This window comes from Salmo salar, chromosome ssa13, assembly GCF_905237065.1.
Source record: "Salmo salar chromosome ssa13, Ssal_v3.1, whole genome shotgun sequence".
Lineage (NCBI taxonomy): Eukaryota > Metazoa > Chordata > Actinopteri > Salmoniformes > Salmonidae > Salmo > Salmo salar.
The window spans coordinates 28,946,157-28,964,949 of NC_059454.1; the positions used below are offsets into that span (position 1 = coordinate 28,946,157).

The 18,793-nt window shown below is 43.5% G+C and overlaps 1 protein-coding gene across 6 annotated transcripts; it reads right to left on the minus strand.

The window, feature by feature from the left end:
- Positions 1 to 572: 572 nt before the first annotated feature.
- LOC106566825 (myelin transcription factor 1) lies at positions 573 to 18,186 on the minus strand. 6 transcript variants are annotated; one of them, XM_045693113.1, is made up of 23 exons: positions 18,076 to 18,186; positions 11,990 to 12,084; positions 11,752 to 11,806; positions 11,560 to 11,590; positions 11,238 to 11,300; positions 10,476 to 10,714; positions 9,250 to 10,302; positions 9,019 to 9,138; positions 8,802 to 8,892; positions 8,571 to 8,696; positions 8,185 to 8,399; positions 5,758 to 5,966; positions 5,256 to 5,474; positions 4,783 to 4,937; positions 4,498 to 4,560; positions 4,129 to 4,197; positions 3,513 to 3,575; positions 3,314 to 3,397; positions 2,924 to 3,148; positions 2,534 to 2,625; positions 2,195 to 2,298; positions 1,891 to 2,034; positions 573 to 1,751 (listed from the first exon to the last, which is right to left on the minus strand). In XM_045693113.1, the coding sequence occupies exons 1-23, from the start codon at positions 18,104 to 18,106 to the stop codon at positions 1,608 to 1,610; spliced, it is 3,690 nt and encodes a 1,229-aa protein (XP_045549069.1). In that variant the 5' UTR covers positions 18,107 to 18,186; the 3' UTR covers positions 573 to 1,607. The 6 variants fall into 6 exon arrangements, with proteins under 6 accessions (XP_045549069.1, XP_045549071.1, XP_045549070.1 ...); XM_045693115.1 differs by having other exon boundaries at positions 5,256 to 5,363; positions 11,238 to 11,303; XM_045693114.1 differs by having other exon boundaries at positions 573 to 1,748; positions 11,238 to 11,303.
- Positions 18,187 to 18,793: the final 607 nt, after the last annotated feature.

Here is an 18,793-nt window from a genome sequence, read left to right on the forward strand (position 1 = left end):
CACAGGAGTAACTATCAGAGTTGAGAAAACCACTGTGACTCCGCTGCCAGACGCCACTCACTTCAATACCTGGAATAAACTGATTGAAGTCACTTACCAGTCCATCAACCAAACTCCCTCTCAAAACCCTGGTTCTCCAGCTACTGGCGGTTCTCAATGTGAGATCCTGCTCCTCCAGCACTCCCAGAGAAATTCCTTCCCAGAAGACCTCCATACGCTGGAAAGTTGTGAAGTAGTCCCTTTGAAAAGCAGCCTCCAAAACCTCACTCCTGAATTGGACAAGTCTACAGGTCTCATTCGAGTTGGGAGCATGCTCTGGAGAGCTGAGACTCTCGAACCAGAATTGGTGCACCCAGGAGTGCGGGATCCGAAGAACGCAATCACTCGCCTCATCAAACACTATGACAAGCTTTTCCATCCTGGCCCCGATAGGTTGTTTGCTGACATCCACTGCCATTTCTAGGTTCTGAAGGGACGTCAACAAAATATCTGTAGCCATAAACAATATTCATACACTTTCACAATAATTACGCATAATTATAATTAATCATGAAATATTCCATGATGCTTAGTTATCTTAGCACAGGTTTTCCTTTATTTCAAAATCAACATATGGGCAAAGACTAATCCATACACAGCCATCATCACTAACACGTGACATAGACAATACAAAATAAATATACACCAACATCTCCATTCACTTTGTTCTTAATTATCAAATAAATATGAAATACGTTCATCACATTTTTCCTAGTTCATTGCAAAGGTCTCAAAATACTTTATGGAAAGAAAAGAAATGATATAAACAAAAATCGAACTCTTTAAAAAATTATCAAAACTTGTCGGTTACAAAATATTTGCACTTAAAAAAGATCCCAGTATTTCAAATAAATAAGATATATAAAACAATTTATAGTTGATATTTTAAAATATTTCCTCTTTCTCAACAATGCAGAGGATAAACAAGTCCTCTCAGTCGCCGTTTAAAAATGTCTTCAGTGTCTTTTTTTTGTAAAAATAAATAAATAGGTCAATAAATAAATGCTGAATAAATAAGCAAAATTAACACAACATGAATAAATAATATATTAAACAGACTCAAATTCATACACAACAATAATAATGAAACCACAAACTATTCCTGGAAGTGCAATATCTATGCCCATAAATACTATCAACATTACGCAATAGGGTTGGAACACAAGTACACTATTTTGGAGCGTATGTTATGATGGGGTATTGGAGCCAGTATACTGCATTCTTAGTCTGTTCTGTACAATTAAAGTGGATGTCTTTTTTTTATTATACCCCTCAAAAGGTTCCCAAACACCCACACCAACACAGTTTACTCCAATGCGCACAAAAACACTCGTGTGTCCATTGATCCTGTTAACCTTCATGCAAACAGGGAGGGGAGCAACATGAAATGGACAACATATTTTCTCCAAAACAAATCAGAGAAAAACCAAGTATATATTCCAAAAGCAAGGGATGATTATTTATGGTTGTTGGGTTTTGTATACCCAGACACCATGTCACCTTGCCTCCTCTCTCCTCTTCTACCTCTCTTTCTTATGTTCCATTATGTCTCACCACACTTTTAGAGACTACACTTCAATGCCTTTTACTGCTTGGTTGATGGACTCCAACAGAGCGCGGTTCTCCGGGTTTTGGTAGCAATCTTTATTGGAGAACATATGGGTCAAGGTGTCCACGTAATTATCGAAGTTCTGGTCCGACATAGGTTCCTGCTGAAGTAAACACAAGTAACGCTTTAAAGACAAGTTGTATGCGTTAATTTGTAAGCGAGTGCGTTGCATTTCTGGAGAGTATGTGGGTGTGCGTGAGTTCATGCATGCTCTGAGTGATCCATCCCTATGTGTAACTCACCATGTGTGGCAGCCGGATGTTGGACAGGCTGCGGATCAGAGCTTGGCTCAGGCCAGACAGCTCCATGTACAGGGCATCATTCCTCTCCTCGATCTGCTTGTTTTCCTCCTCCATACTCTTCAGGTTCTTCTCCATGGATGAAATCTGGAGCAGAGAACCACCAATCAATCAACCACAGTTCTTCAGTCAGCCACAAACCAGTCAGAAACACCCTTTATACAATCTGTTTTTGATTTTGAATTGAATTAGGAATGTACGGTCGGGACAGTATTTAGTGGGTATTGTTAACAAGTATCAGACTCACCTGTGTGTGCAGGTTCATCATATCATCCTCCATCTCTGAGTTGGACTCACTCAGTTCCCCGATCTCTTTGTTCAGCTGCTTGATATCTTCATCATTATCCAGAACTGGGGAAATTAAGCAACCAGTAACAACCAATAAATCAACTAGAAACAGTCAAACACCAGTTTTGCTGATGTATTGTTGACTTGACACACTCATAATGTTGGGACAAATCCTAACTTCCACTGAAATCAATGCATGACTAAGTGAAAATTTGAGTTAAGTGGAAATTACGATTTTCCCTATTATGCAGAAACTGTCAGATTAAACATTTCAGTTACTGTATATCCCCAGACTTACCATCGCTGGCCTTGAACTTTGCTGTAATGTACTCGTCTCCAGGGAACCTAGTTCTCTTCTTATTAGCGGAGGCTTTGGGACAACCAGAGAGACTTGGAACAACAGAAGAGGAAAAGAGAGATGAGGCTGGTGATGGAGCACTGCTAGAATACGGCCAGTTAGTTTAGTTCATTTTAATATGCCAATCAGTTTTTTGTCTTTATACAATATGTTTTGCTGGGCTTTAAAAACCTGACTAGATGTAGAAATCTATGAAATGAAATCATAAAATAAACAAACTCAATAATAACCTATAATAGGTTAATAATATTTCAGGTTTAGGCCCAGCTTTTTGTAAAGTGTTTGCACGAACCCCGCCAAAAAACGATTGAATTTGATTGAGTGTAATACCTGCGGTGTGTGAGGAAGCTGCCGTTGGCGTGTCCTGATCCATCACAGCCGGGGGTGGGACAGGTGGGGCCCTCCGTCTTAAAGGCCTTCCAGGAGAAAGGAGAACCGTTGAGGAGCCCCTCCTTCTGACGCCGCGCTGCCAGCGGGCACCCGTAGGCACTACGATGGGTGGCATACTTCCCACTGATGTGGCCCAGGCTGTCACAGCCGGGCACCGGGCATCTACTAATGGAGTGGGGAAAGCCAGGGACAACAGGGAATGAGAGGGGAAAGGATAGAAAGAGAGAGACAGAGGAAGCAATCAGTAATAGTTTGAAAACTAGAGGGCCGAATAAAGGGCGGTCTGTTGTGTGGATGGTAAAGAAAAGGAATGGTTTGTCGTGGACCGACCTTAAAAGCTCAGAGTCTTCCTTGTCATCCTTGGTGGGTGTTGTCTTGACGGCACCTTTCTTAGCACGGGGGCATCCAGACAAACTGACAGAGACGTAGAGAGAAATTTGAATAAAGTCCTTTTTAGATTATCCTCCAGTTGGATTTTCTAGGATTACTTTTGTTTTTAAAACAAAAGCAATAAATGATCTGTGCATACCTTCTATGGGAGGCGTAGTTTCCAGTGATGTGACCTGATCCATCGCATTCAGGGGTCGGACACCTGGGAGTCAACCAGAGAAAAGTCAGGTCAGCATAGCACTGCATGAGATATTCATATTTGTTGCAAATGTAGAGATCATATGAAAGCGCTTTGTCATAAAAGTAGCTAACACTTTCTCTATGGGATAGAATTTGTTTGATACAGGAGTTCGCAGCAGAGGGAAAACACATCCCCGCGCATTGTAGTGACAATACAAAGGGTTCAGTCATGTCAGTATAAAGTAGGGTTAGAACAGGGATAGGAAACTCTGGTCAAGGAGGGCCGCAGTGTGTGAAGGTTTTTGTTCCAGCCCAGCACTAACACCTAATTAAAATCCTTGAAGTCAGACAACAATTAGGTTTTTAGGTGTGTTGGAGCTGAACTGGAACCAATGCCTGCACACATGCCTGGGTTAGAAACAAGGAAGGAAGGAAGGAAGGAAGGAAGGAAGGAAGGAAGGAAGGAAGGAAGGAAGGAAGGAAGGAAGGAAGGAAGGAAGGAAGGAAGGAAGGAAGGAAGGAAGGAAGGAAGGAAGGAAGGAAGGAAGGAAGAGGTAATACAAGCACAGACATACTTCAGTTCAGCAGAGTGGGCAGCCATGAGGGTCCGAAGAGACTTATCAGCAAGAGGACAGCCTGACAGACTAGAAGATATGGAAAATATATACATAGACAGAGTATATTGTGTAGTCATTTAATAAGGGCAGAATTAAGGAAAGATCTCAATCACAATCATAACAATGAATACTGTTTACAGGACTCATAAGAGCAATAGAGTATAGTAATTATTGAAAGTTCAGGATTTTTTATACAGATGTGTAGATTAGTTGACATTCAGTGTCAGTGCCTGAAAAACACTATAAATGCAGCTGTAAGACGTACAATGTGAAACAGCGCTACCGACTGCATTGGTTGTAATGCAGGGGAGTAGGGCTGTGTCATACCTCCGATGTGAAGCGTAGTTTCCAGTGATGTGCCCACTGCCATCACAACCTGGGGTGGGACATCTGGAGATAATTGGGAATGATTAGAAATTCATTCATGAATTCATTCAAAAACATGAGGGTGGATGGCAGTACTACTTTGAACTGAATTCTTTATAATGGTGATGTGTCAGCCTTGATATTAGAGTACTAGGTAGAGAGACATAGATAATTAAAATGTAGGTTCTTTTTTACTTATAACATTGTTATGAATGCTGGATTGAAGTTATTTTAGAGTATTCTTACAGTAGAACCTCTTTTTTGCAGTCTTTGGGTGAGAACTGGACCTTGAAGCTGGACGTGGTGACCTCGCCTGGGTACTTCCTGTCCTCCATGCTCTCCTGGGTGATGTCATCATCTTCTGCGTCAGAGGAGGTGTAGGAGTGGGCCACATAGTCCATCTGGCAGAAGGTCAAACAAACACAGGTAAGGGTGGAGATTATAGTTTATCTTGTAATCCACCCTTTATTCAAACCAGGTTGTCCCATTGAGAAAAAAAAAAGCTATTTTACACAGAAGATCTGGCAAAGATGACAGCTCCAGTATAAAAAATCATGCAATCAGAACATAATCACACAAGTCTCACCTTGCCATATTTCCAATTCTGGTGTATCACTGGAAGCTGAGATTGGAACACACACTAACCTCTCTCAAGACTATTACATTATCATCATTCCAATGGTTTGGTGTTAGTCGCAGGCTTGGCATAAGGCAGTTACCTCATCCTGCTCCTCCTTCTCTTTGGGACAGTTTGGCTTAGTGAAGTCCAGAGGCCCCTCCAACTCCTCTTGTAGGTGGCCCTGGGACGAGGGAACGTCTCCCGGGTGCTGCGAGGAGGAGGAAGAACAGGGGTCTGGTGATTGCATCCCTTCCATCTTGATGGGCTTCTTCATGCTCAGGTCCAGTGTCCCATTCTCATCAACTTCAATATCTATGTCCTGAAGGTACAAGGACTATGTTAGCGCGTGTGTGTGTGTGTGTGTGTGTGTGTGTGTGTGTGTGTGTGTGTGTGTGTGTGTGTGTGTGTGTGTGTGTGTGTGTGTGTGTGTGTGTGTGTGTGTGTGTGTGTGTTCGTGTGTGTGTGTGTGTGTGTGCGTGTGGGTGCGTGTGTGTGTGTGTGTGTGTGTGTGTGGGTAGTAATGAGGAGGGAAAAATATATTCTTTATAAAGTCAACCACCAACAGGCTACGCTGGGCTGAGCTGGGTAGCAGAGAGGCCTACCTTGCCAGCTGGATCCTGTTGTTTGGTGCTAAGGTTCTCTGGACTCTCCCAGCAGCGTGTGGACAGGTTCAAAATGGCAGTGGCAGCCATGTGAGCAGCCTCAGCATCATGGGTGTAATCATAGCCACTGGAGGACGAGGAGGAGCTGCTCTTTGCATATCCTCCCGAGAAGCTATGGCCCGGGGACGTGGCCTTAGGGAATGGTTTAGCTGTAGAAGAGAGAGAGGGTGGGTGTGTGCTAATTGGAATTTACCTTCACAGTATAACACGCACCAAGCCGCCATTACAGTTCCCCTATAACCAGCAGGGTCATGATCGTAGACTACCAACCAATTTCTCTCATGAATACTGACGTGAAACGAAAAAGTTATGTTTTGTTAGTTAAAGGGACAGTTCACCCAAATTACAAAATGACATAAGTTTCCTTACCCTGTAAGCGGTCTATGGGCAAGGTATGACAGCAATACATGCCTTAGTTTAGTTTCCCTGGCATTGTTTTCACATGCTAACGTTTTAGGAAGTCATGGGACTTATATTTGCATTTTTCATGCATCATGTTCAAATCATTTATAAGTGACTTTGTTGAGCTTCAAAATCAATTGGGTGAGACACTCTAGACCCAAACTGCTACAGACCTATTTCTATCCTACCCTGCCTTTCTAAGGTCTTCGAAAGCCAAGTTAACAAACAGATTACCGATCATTTTGAATCCCACCGTACCTTCTCCGCTATGCAATCTGGTTTCAGAGCTGGTCATGGGTGCACCTCAGCCACGCTCAAGGTCCTAAACGATATCATAACCGCCATCGATAAGAGACATTACTATGCAGCCGTATTCATCGACCTGGCTAAGGCTTTCGACTCTGTCGATCACAACATTCTTATTGGCAGACTCAACAGCCTTGGTTTCTCAAATGATTGCCTCGCCTGGTTCACCAACTACTGCTCTGATAGAGTTCAGTGTGTCAATTCGGAGGGCCTGTTGTCCGGACCTCTGGCAGTCCCTATGGGGTGCCACAGGGTTCAATTCTCGGGCCGACTCTCTTCTTTGTATACATCAATGATGTCGCTCTTGCTGCTGGTGATTCTCTGATCCACCTCTACGCAGACGACACCATTCTGTATACCTCTGGCCCTTCTTTGGACACTGTGTTAACTAACCTCCAGACGAGCTTCAATGCCATACAACTCTCCTTCCGTGGCTTCCAACTGCTCTTAATTCCAAGTAAAACTAAATGCATGCTCTTCAACCGATCGCTGCCTGCACCCACCCGCCCATCCAGCATCACTACTCTGGACAGTTCTGACTTAGAATATGTGGACAACTACAAATACGTAGGTGTCTGGTTAGACTGCAAACTCTCCTTCCAGACTCACATTAAACATCTCCAATCCAAAATTAAATCTAGAATCGGCTTCCTATTTCGCAACAAAGCATCCTTCACTCATGCTGCCAAACATACCCTCATAAAACTGACCATCCTACCGATCCTCGACTTCGGCGATGTCATTTACAAAATAGCCTCCAACACTCTACTGAACAAATTGGATACAGTCTATCACAGTGCCATCCGTTTTGTCACCAAAGTCCCATATACTACCCACCACTGCGACCTGTACGATCTCGTTGGCTGGCCCTCGCTTCATATTCGTCGCCAAACCCACTGGCTCCAAGTCATTTACAAGTCTCTGCTAGGTAAAACCCCTCCTTATCTCAGCTCACTGATCACCATAGCAGCATCCACCCGTAGCACACGCTCCAGCAGGTATATCTCACTGGTCACCCCCAAAAGCCAATTCTTCCTTTGGCCGCCTCTCCTTCCAGTTCTCTGCTGCCAATGACTGGAATGAACTGCAAAAATCTCTGAAGCTGGAGAATCATATCTCCCTCACTAGCTTTAAGCACCAGCTGTCAGAGCAGCTCACAGATCACTGCACCTCTACATAGCCCATCTGTAAATAGCCCATCCAACTACCTCACCCCCATATTGTATTTATTTATTCATCTTGCTCCTTTGCACCCCAGTATCTCTACTTGCACATTCATCTTCTGCACATCTACCATTCCAGTGTTTAATTGCTATATTGTAATCACTTCGCCACCATGGCCTATTTATTGCCTTACCTCCCTTATCCTACCTCATTTGCACATGCTATATATAGACTTTTAAAAATGAAAAAATGAAAAAAAATTAAATGCTTTTGGATGATTTGGACATGATGCGCGAAAAATGCTAATATCGGTCTCATGACTTGAATAAGATTTGTGCCACAAATGCTAAAAAGTTAGCATGTGGAAACAGTGCCAGGGAAACAAACCAGAGCATGAATTGCTGTGATACCTTGTCCATAGAATGCTTACAGGGCAAAAAAACGATGTCCTTTTGGTTTCCAACAGAAATTCAACAAATGCCAAGATCATCTTACATTTGAAGGCTTTGGGTGAGGTTTGACTGGTGGCGGGTATCTTTGGAACCAGCAAAGGCTTCCCAAACACCTGGACGTCGAAACTTGCATAGTCGAAGGAGACCTTGGAGTATTTCTCCAGCTCTTTGGCCAGGTTGGCGCGGGGTGTGGCAGGCACCATGTTGGGTCTGTAGCCGTACTGAGGGATCTCCAGCTGCTTCACAAAACACATAGGTCTGTAGGAGAGAGAGAGAGAGAGAGAGAGAGGTGAAAGGTAAGACAGAGGTGGTGAAACAGTCAGAACATTTTGTATAAGAGAAGGGGTAAAAGATTAGTAAAATGCATCAGATGGACAGCTATTGTAGTAAGTGGAGATATGGAGAAAGGGAGGACCAGAGAGGGCTCACCTGAGAACTCTGTCTGAATGGGGGCTCCCAGTTGAGGGCTCGCTGACTGAAAGCTGGGGGTGACTGGGGGTGACATGGCCCCCCTTGGAGAGTTTCTCTGCAGCTGCTATGGGACAACCGGACAGACTGAGAGGGACAAAGAGAGATAGTGAAAATGTATACATTTTCTCATAGAATTCCACCAGAAATACAAGGTCAATGTCAGGTTGTAATCGTTGGATAGTATAATACCTGCGGTGTGTGTTGCGATTGCTGTTTACGTGACCCTGGCCTATGCATCCTGGAGTTGGACACTTCAGCACATTCTCATGCATGGCCAGTACTAGGGAGAGATAGACAGAGAGATATAAGAATGTGGGTCAGATATGCAAATTGTTCAAACGAGTAGGTGTAATGTTTCGCTGTTAGAACTTTGGTATTAGCGTGTTAGTGCTCTGCTAGTACTCACTCTCAGGTGGGATCCTGTCTTTGTGAGGGCACCCAGAGAGGCTGCGGTGGTGGGGGTACAGCCCAGTCACATGACCCGTCCCATCACACCCAGGGGTAGGGCATTTCACCTCCTTCTTTTCTGGATGGGAAGGGGAGGGATGTTGAGTGAGCAAAATCCCTAACAATTGGAACATGATTCTGATTCTATGGCGTGTTAAAAGATATCCTGATAAAGCATAAACTGTCCTACCTTTGCTGTGGTGTCCTCTGTGTCGCATGGCTTGGTCCATGGCTTTGCTGGCCCTGTCGTCGGGGCTGTGGTAGTGCTGGTGCTCTGGAGACTGTTGGTCGACGTGCGGCCCTCTCACCTGCTCGGCCTTCAGGGCGATGGCTTGCTCCAGCAGTCCCAAGTTCCCCCGGGTCATATCCCAGGTCTCTGAGTCATCTGTCACACCAGAACCCTGTGAGAGACAGTCATCTTCCTCCTCATCTTCCTCCTCCTCTTCCTCCTCCTCAGATCGTATCTCAATGACCACTGTGGTAGGTGGGGCTTTGTGAGAGTTGTGGTCCTCTTCTTCTACCTCCCCTGCTTCTGTTTCCTCCTTTTCTTCCTCCTCCTCTTCCTCGTCTTCAGTCAACGGGGAACCAATCTTTACCTCCCCCGCTGCCAGTTCTGTATCCTCACATTCCTGAGCAGGAGTACTAGGGGCAAAAGGGATGGCAGGCTCCATGTAGACCACCTCATCTTCCTCTTCCTCCTTTTCTTCTTCTACCTCCTCTTCCTCCTCTTCCACCTCCTCCTTCTCTTCCTCCTCCTCCTCCTTTTCCTCTCCCTTCTTCTCTTCTTCCTCATCTCCCTCCTCTTTTGCCTGATGCCTGCTATAGTCACCACTGGAATACTGGTGATCTGAGATCTCCTGACTCACAAATTGCCTCTCCTCTTCTTTCTCTTCCTCCCCTCCTCCCTCCTCCTCCTCTCCTACCTCCTCCTTTTGCTTCTCCTCACTCTCTGCTCTCCCTGTTTCATTGTCACCCTTGTTCTGCTCTATTGTTCTGTGTACATCAACTGTATCCTCATCTTCCTCCTCCTTCTCCTCCTCAGCGGCCTGTATCGCTGCCACTACTTGCACCTCCTCTTTGTGTCTGTCTGCCTCTGCCTCTGCTTCTGCCTCTGTGGAAGCTTGCTGTTGGGTTATGGTGGCTGTGTCCTTCTGCGAAGTACCTGCTTCAGGTACAGCTATGGTGTCGGACTCGAAAGACGTCTCTTTTTCGGTGTCTTCGGGTACCACCTGTGAGCAATCGGCTGTGTACAGTGCAGAGTTGATAGATTATTGCTAAATAATGAGCGCTCCCTGTATTTGTCTTTCCATCAATACTTACTTTAGTATCATTATCAATCTGTACCACTGCAATGGCCAATAGCAATCCATGATAAATGTGATATATTCCTTGGATTCTGGTCTTCTCTTGACTCACCTTTCATGGACATGGCTGGGTTTGGCATTTTGTTATTTTCCTTCTCTTTCTGCTCCTCCTCCTCTGACTCCTCCCCCTCCTTATGCTCTGCCTCACTGGTGGCATCACTGTCTGCTGTGTTGAAGCCCTCGTCCATGGCCAACTTCAGGGCCAGGGTCTTTTTCTTGGGGGAAGGTTGATTCTCTTCTGCCTCCGCCTCCACAAGTTTCCTCTTCTTCACTATTGGGCATCCAAGAATGCTATGGGTGCAAGGTGAGGAGATGGGTGTTAAAGTCTTACTCCAGTCTCCTTTTCATCTCTTTTAACACCTGATTTACTTAACAAAAGGCACATCTCAATAGGTGGTCCAGGTATCCTCATGACATGGCACAAGTGGGGGGAGGAGCCTTTCCTCTTTTGTTCTCTACTGTTCCTTGAGCAAGGAGGGTGGCCGATGACATCACAAAGTCACCATCAGACCAATGCCCTACTCCTTGAAGTTTGCAGTTGTCCAAAAAACACTATTTTGCTCAAAACACATTTTTTTACCCTTTAGTGTATGCACTTTACTGTATTTATACATGGGATATTGTTTTTCAACAGGTAAAGTAAAACAATCGCTGGAGAATGTCTTTAAGAGACTATTGAATTACCCTTAATACCACTATATGTGGTATTTTTAATGGAGCTTTTTCTCAATTGAATAGTATTTGTATTTAAAAACCGGTGTTAACAGAGGAGCGCTAAGAGTTGGTGGTGGTTAGTGTAGTTAGTATATCATACCTTCTGTGTCGTGAATATCTCCCTATGACATGGCCTGAACCATCGCACCCGGGGGTGGGGCAGCTACTTAGTGGTACAAACAGAAAACAAACATTTGTTTTATTCATTTTGCACAATGAATACGTTCAAACTCTGTATGTGCTTTTCAGTTCATCACCAGCCTAGTTTATTTGCTCTGAATATCTGCATGCTCTGGTTTTAGTGCACCCGACCAGTCTAAAGCCATATTGCATTTATCAGGAGTGGACTACATGTATACAGAAATAGGACAACTGTGTGGCTGGATTCAATACAGTAGCAGAAAACAAAAGTATTCTCTCACCTTAACTCTGCTCCCACGAGTTCAACGGGTACTGGGGAATAAAAAGACAGAGAGAGAACATCATAAGACACACACTTATCCTAAATACACTACAAATGAAGCCGTTTCAATTAGTGTGTGTGAATGTGTGGCTGCGTGCGGTGGCTGCGTGCGTGTCTACTGTACGTGCATGTGTGTTTGGCCCCAGCTCACCTCTGATGCCTTTTGAGCGGGTCCGGGTTCTCGTTTCTGCTGTGTCCTGACTCATCTGAAACACACAGAGTGTCATGACACTGCACTTACTATCTGTCTCTCTTTCTCTTTTTCACACACACACACACACACACACACACACACACACACACACACACACACACACACACACACACACACACACACACACACACACACACACACACACACACACACACACACACACACAGCTTCTGACTTTGATTCGAAGGCTCCTCTTGGTCTCACAGAATCTGCTTATTCTGTCTCCTCGCGTCCACCTCTGGTTCAGCAGCTGCCCTCTGAACTCATTTTCTATTGGAGAGGAGAGACATAGGACACACAGTCAGGGTTATACATCAACAGCATACAGCATACATCAGGGTTGGGCAAACCTTTTGGCTCGAGAGCCACATGGGGATTTCGAAATTCAATGGAGGGCCGCACAGAGGCGCGCAAAAGTTTGCCCACCTTTGACATACACTACATGACCAAAAGTATGTGGACACCTGCTCATCGAAAATCTCATTCCAAAATCATGGGAATTAATATGGAGTTGGTCCCCCCTTTGCTGCAACAACAGCCTCCACTCTTCTGGGAAGGCTTTCGACTAGATTTTGAAACATTGCTGTGGGGACTTGTTTTCATTTAGCCACAAAAGCATTAGTGAGGTCGGCACTGATGTTGGGCGATTAGGCCTGGCTTGCAGTCGGTGTTCCAATTCATCCCAAAGGTGTTCAATGGGGTTGAGGTCAGGGCTCTGTGCAGGCCAGTCAAGTTCTTCCACACCGATCTCGACAAACCATTTCTGTATGGACCTCGCTTTGTGCATGGGGACATTGTCATGTTGAAACAGGAAAGGGCCTTCCCCAAACTGTTGTCAAAAAGTTGGAAGCATAGAATTGTCTAGAATGTCATTGTATGCTGTAGCGTTGACTTCCCTTTCTTGGAACTAAGTGGCCTAGCCCGAACCATGAAAAACAGCCCCAGACCATTATTCCTCTTCCACCAAACTTTACAGTTGGCACTATGCATTCAAGCAGGTAGCGTTCTCTCCACCAAACCCAAATTCGTCCACTGGACAGCCAGATGGTGAAGCGTGATTCATCACTCCAGAGAATGTGTTTCCACTGCTTCAGAGTCCAATGGCGCGAGCTTTACCGCACTCCAGCCGATGATTGGCATTGCGCATAATGATCTTAGGCTTGTGTGCGGCTGCTCGGCCATGGAAACCCATTTCATGAAGCTCCCGACAAACATTTATTGTGCTGACGTTGCTTCCAGAGGAAGTTTGGAACTCGATAGTGGGTGTTGCAACAGAGGACAGAGGATTTTACGCGCTACACGCTTCAGCACTCGGTGGTCCCATTCAGTGAGCTTGTGTGGCCTTCCACTTTGTGGCAGAGCCGTTGTTGCTCCTAGACGTTTCCACTTCACAATAACAGCACTTACAGTTGACCGGGGCAGCTCTAGCAGGGCAGATATTTGACGAACTGACTTGTTGGAAAGGTGGCATCCTATGACGGTGCCACATTGAAAGTCACTGAGCTCTTCAGTAAGGCCATTCTACTGCCAGCGTTTGTCTATGGAGATTGCATGGCGGTGTGCTCGATTTTATACACCTGTCAGCAACCGGTGTGGCTGAAATAGAAGAATCCACTCATTTGAAGGGGTGTCCACATACTTTTGTATATATTGTGTACATACTTAGACAGGCCTATACTGGTGACTTCCTAACCTATTAGGGATACAAGATATTAGACTGTGTGACATGCTTTATTTTTTCCATGTTTAGCAATTTCATTCCATGACATAATGTAATGTTAATTGTTGGTGTTCTTATTTGTTGTTATTCTTATTTGTGTACAAAATGTTCTAAAAAGATTAAACACAAAACGATCCTTGAAGAGCAGCCCTAGAAAATCATCACATGTTCAATCTGGACAGAGCTACAGGTAAAAACGGTCGATGGTTGATAAGAGGTCGATAAATAACCATGACTGTTATTGCAAACACAACAAGCTCCCCATACACAATAGGGCTGTGTGGTTGGGATTCTCCCAGAGAAATAAAAGAGAACAATACAGTAGGCCGACAAGTACAGAAGGTCTGCCCATGTGCTATCACTAGCGCTGTTAAATCAATGACATTACACTGTTCCAAGATCATGTTGCGTTAAACATGCAGCAATGTGCAAAAAAATACGTATCATATAGCATTTTAGGCATACCTATGATTAGGCCTACTTGGCCTATATACTTGGACGTTATAACCGGTGGTGATTATATTATTTGAGGAATAGCCTTTAATGAACTAGACAGTTAATCAGTATATACTAAAATATTAAACTGCATTTACAACGGCACTGCAACTAGCCTACCCAAAGCCTCCTCCTCGACCATGTTAGCCTATTTTTCTTCTCTCTTTCACATAATGGAATTAGACCTCAAGGCATAGAGTAAGACACATTTTAATACATTTAAATTATTTATGAATATGTGTTTAAAGAGAAAGAAAATGGCTTCGTGGCTTTGTTTATCGGCCTTGCACAAAAACACCACGGTGCTGTCCATGGTGCTGCTAACACGACCTCACACACTCCGCTATGACACAACGCCTTCGAGTTTATCGGTCTTGCTTTAGTGAGAGAGAGAAAGCCTTCAAATATCAAGTTTGGGTGTGTTTTTCTAGTGCTATTATAATAATAAGGTCGTTGTAATGGCACTCTTAGCGCACATAGCCCCGGGAGATGGTGACATTTGAGGGCCACATGATCATCGGCTCTCAGATATGTAGCTCCACCTCCCCCAGTTTCCTACTGACACATTTTACAGTCATCGACTACAAACACGACCTCCTGCAAGCCGAGTAGGAAAGCACAGGCAGATATATAGCAACGCAGCAGTAGGCCCATTGCAAAGTCACTTTGTAACCAAATAACATGCCGGTTTATGCCTTGATCATCGATTGAACATCCACATACAACTGAAATATAAAGACAAAAAACATACACGAGATAAGAACAAGAAAAGTAGGCTACGTTGCGCGTATAAAGGCCTATGCCTCTCCGGATCGCAAAAACACTCAATTACTTTCACAATAGAACCCTAAACCGAAACAAATATGCCTAGTGGTTCAAATATTATTTTATATTATCACCCCGGTAGCCTACTTTTCTATAGGCTCTTCGTAATGGAAAGAAAGGATAAACCATAAAATACAATTACATGGCTATGTACAATGCCACACAATAGGCCTACAGCTTTCAAACTTATCAACATTAGGTCTATATGCCTCTTTTCTCGAAGTTTCAGAAACCCTAAGCAACACGAAGTCCGATACAAATCACACATTAATGTTTTTACAAACTGTGAACAATATAGCTTATCTGAAACTCACATCAAAACGATCAACGTTTTTTTTAAAGGGGACTATCAAAAGAGTTCGTCATTCGTCCGAAATGACATTCTCTGGCCGTTCGGATTACTTTTGGATTACCAAAACAGAACTGTGTGTTCTGTTTATTCATGCCATAAGTCTATAGTACTGAAGGTTGTGTGAAATAAGATACAATTATGTTCTATACGAATTAGCATCCTAAAGAGACTGCATCTTTAAGAATTAAGACCGGGACATCCATTTGTCGATAGAAACCAACAGCAATGGATGTTCGCGAAAAGATAATAAATATGTTTCAATCTGATTTCAAATACATTTGAGGAACACACGCATTTAACTATACTACAGAATTTGAAACCATAATATGATTATAAATACCATTATTGAATGGCTCTGGTTGCTTCGTTGTTTTCAAGTAGGTAAGGCGGGCCTCCTGATTCCTATTTCAACAACTTCTTCTCAGCGTTGAATACTACCTCCACAATATCCCCGCAACTCTTTAATTGACCGTTAGAGACATCAAACATAATCCGGAGCTCAGTGCTCTTCCACCAGTCTTCAGTTTACAAAAGCGGCATTACTCCAACTTTAAATGTAGAATAGCCTACTCCAAAATTCATAAGCAAAAAAACATGGCTTCATTTGCCTTTGTCAGCGAGAACAGGCCTACGTAATATTGCCTTACCTTTCGCTCATGGGTCATTGTTCACCCCTCCCCCCATGCTCTGACATCACCATAGCAAAGCCCATAACATAGGATAAGAGGTGGCTTCGGGTACTCCGGTAATTTTTTTATATCAGTTATCATGCTGCAGCATCAATCATAATTTGTTGTAGTCTACACCCTCCATCAGCATCAGTATCAAGGTAAATCTAAGCACCGTAAAAATATTTTGAAGATTTCAGTAGCCCGGGTGGTGCGTGCCTTAGTTTCAGCACCATGGACAGTAGCTTGAGCGCTCTGCTAAAACGGCGGTCCATAAACATACTGTAACGTTGGTCCTTATAGATGTGGTAACTACTCTCAGAGCTAAATATAAACCACTTTCCAATTCACACCGATTTAAATTCCTTCAAAGTTAACTTAAATACCGATGTTTTATTGGAGAAGAAAAAACGATCGATTGCATGGTGTCTGTTAAAGACAATGTCTTCGTAGCACAAAAACTGAAACATTGTTGTCAAGGCAAAAAAAAGCGTAACTTACCCTTCTCAGAGGGAACAAGTTTTTCTTGTGCAACAATACATAGGCAATACGATTAGGCCTACAGCCTGAGCGCCTCTGGACGAAGTAGTAGTAACCCAACAGTTTTTATTTAACCTTTCTTTAACTAGGCAAGTCAGTTAAGAACAAATTCTAATTTACAATTACGGCCTACCCCGGCCAAACCCGAACAACGCTAGGCCAATTGTGCGCCGCCCTATGGGACTCCCAATCATGGCCGGTTGTGATACAGCCTGGAATCGAACTAGTGACCCCTCTAGCTCTGAGATACAGTGCCTTAGACCGCTGCGCCACTCGGGAGCCCAATAAGTATCTTTGCCTATATTTGCTCTCTACTGATTGTGTTTTGAGGAAAATCAAATAATGTTACAGAAAAAAAGCTACTTTAGAACAATGTATTGTTAAAATAGAGCAGGCTAATAAATGCTAATATAACCACGAATATATAGGCTATGACCATAATCTAGGTCTAATCATGAAGCCTATACCTATACACATTAGGAAAACCAATCAATAATTAAACAAAACGAATATGCTATTAGTAGTTTTATAGTAGTATACACTTTTGAATGCGTGTAAATCAATGTTTTTACTTATTGGGCATATAAAGTACCCTAGTAGGCCTAGTCTATACCCCTCAAACGTCCGGTTGTAAATATGGTGAAAAAATGATCAACATTTTGGCACTATTAAAGCTGGAGCAACTTCAAAAGAGTTTTGCATATTTAAAGTCTCAACTCCTCTTCGGTTACCAGCTGGGGCCATGTTCTCCCCCATCTCAGTCACGTTTTAAAGCCCCAGTGCAGATGGACAGCCCTACTCTGGAATACAATCAGCGTCGGATCTGCTGTGACTGGGACAGGCTGTATAAATATTACATGGTGGGTGACCGACGAGAGGGTAGGCTGCTCTCTCGACTCCCCAAAAACAGATGGACCAATCTGACAGACTCCCCCACCCCGCACAAAAATGTTTAATACGCTTGCAGCCTGACGTCTCCTATACAGAGTTAAGAGCCACTAATCCCTGAGGGGACAAAACTTTCCTTTGTCTAACAAAGTGTCTGAACAGAGTGTGAGTTCAGGAAATCTTTGGTCAGCACAAAGGGCCTTGTGTGGTTAGGATTCAACATTGTTTTTCTGTTAATATAAATTCGGGCATATACTGAAAAACTTTTCATAAACGGCTGAACGGTTAAAAGGCCCAGAAAATTCAGCAACTGGGCACAGACTACAAATCAACCTTTTTTATACGTTGTCGACAAGCTTATAGCTTCCGTACATTTTGGGTTCAATTTAGACATTGTGTAAATATAGTTGATGAGTTTTTGTTAATGAAATACGAAGAAGTACATTAACATAATTGGAGAATGTTTAAATAATGTTGACGCCACCTGTGAGTGTTTTGTAGTGGATGGAAGATGCTTCTTTATCATCACAAAAGCCAATGCAAATACTGACACTTTCTTTACGATGAATAGGCTACTGTGTCTTTAAATGAGTTTGAATAGAGAACATGCCAGTTTAGGCTACAACAGAAGAGCAGGCAAGGCCTATCCTAACAGTCTAAAAAGTGACAGATGCGTAGACCGTCACATCTGCTCCTAACCATAGTTCAGTTAGCCGTCAACACATTGCTTGCTGAAGAGAGAGCGAGAAACAAATGATAAATAGGTGACTCACCTAAAAAAGTTTTACACAGCTTCATCTTCATCTTTGCTGTGACTTTTCCCCTTGCACACCGCTTCCAAATGCAGCAACTTTACTTCATACTATGGAAAGTTGGGTAGAGAAACTTACGATTCGGGAAGGGGGGTATTATTGGGCAGCTGTCGATTTGAACCAATCAGAGGCCACCGGTCCTTTTATTGTTTCCAAAAACAGCCAATGAGAGCGCCGCACACTGTCAGCGTTCCAAAACAATGCCCATTGAAAAGGAACACAAAGGGGTCGCGGTATCCCTAGTAAGTCACAAGTGAAATTCAACTTCTTCCCGGCTCTCTCATCGCAACTCCTCAAAGATGCTTGAGCTTTCAAAGTGTCTCTGAAAGGAAGCTTTCATTTCTTAGAATGCCTCTCTCAGAATCTTATAAGCAGGTGAAAGGAAGGCATACCCTACCAATTTCCCATAAAATGTAATGAAACTAATTATATAATACTGAAGTAGTGTGTACAAATGCACAATCAGATTAATTTAGTCAATGCAATTATGTTGGTAGCACTTTATAGAATAGCATGCAATAAAGTGGTTATAACATGGCAATAGTGTGGAAACAAGTTATAGGCCTAGTATGCCTACTCATAGGTTAATGAAATCTCACATAGCCTATACCCTTAATTTCAGTGTAATTACGTTCTTCCTTCAGGCTATTACACCACATTTGTTGTGCTATAGTACAGC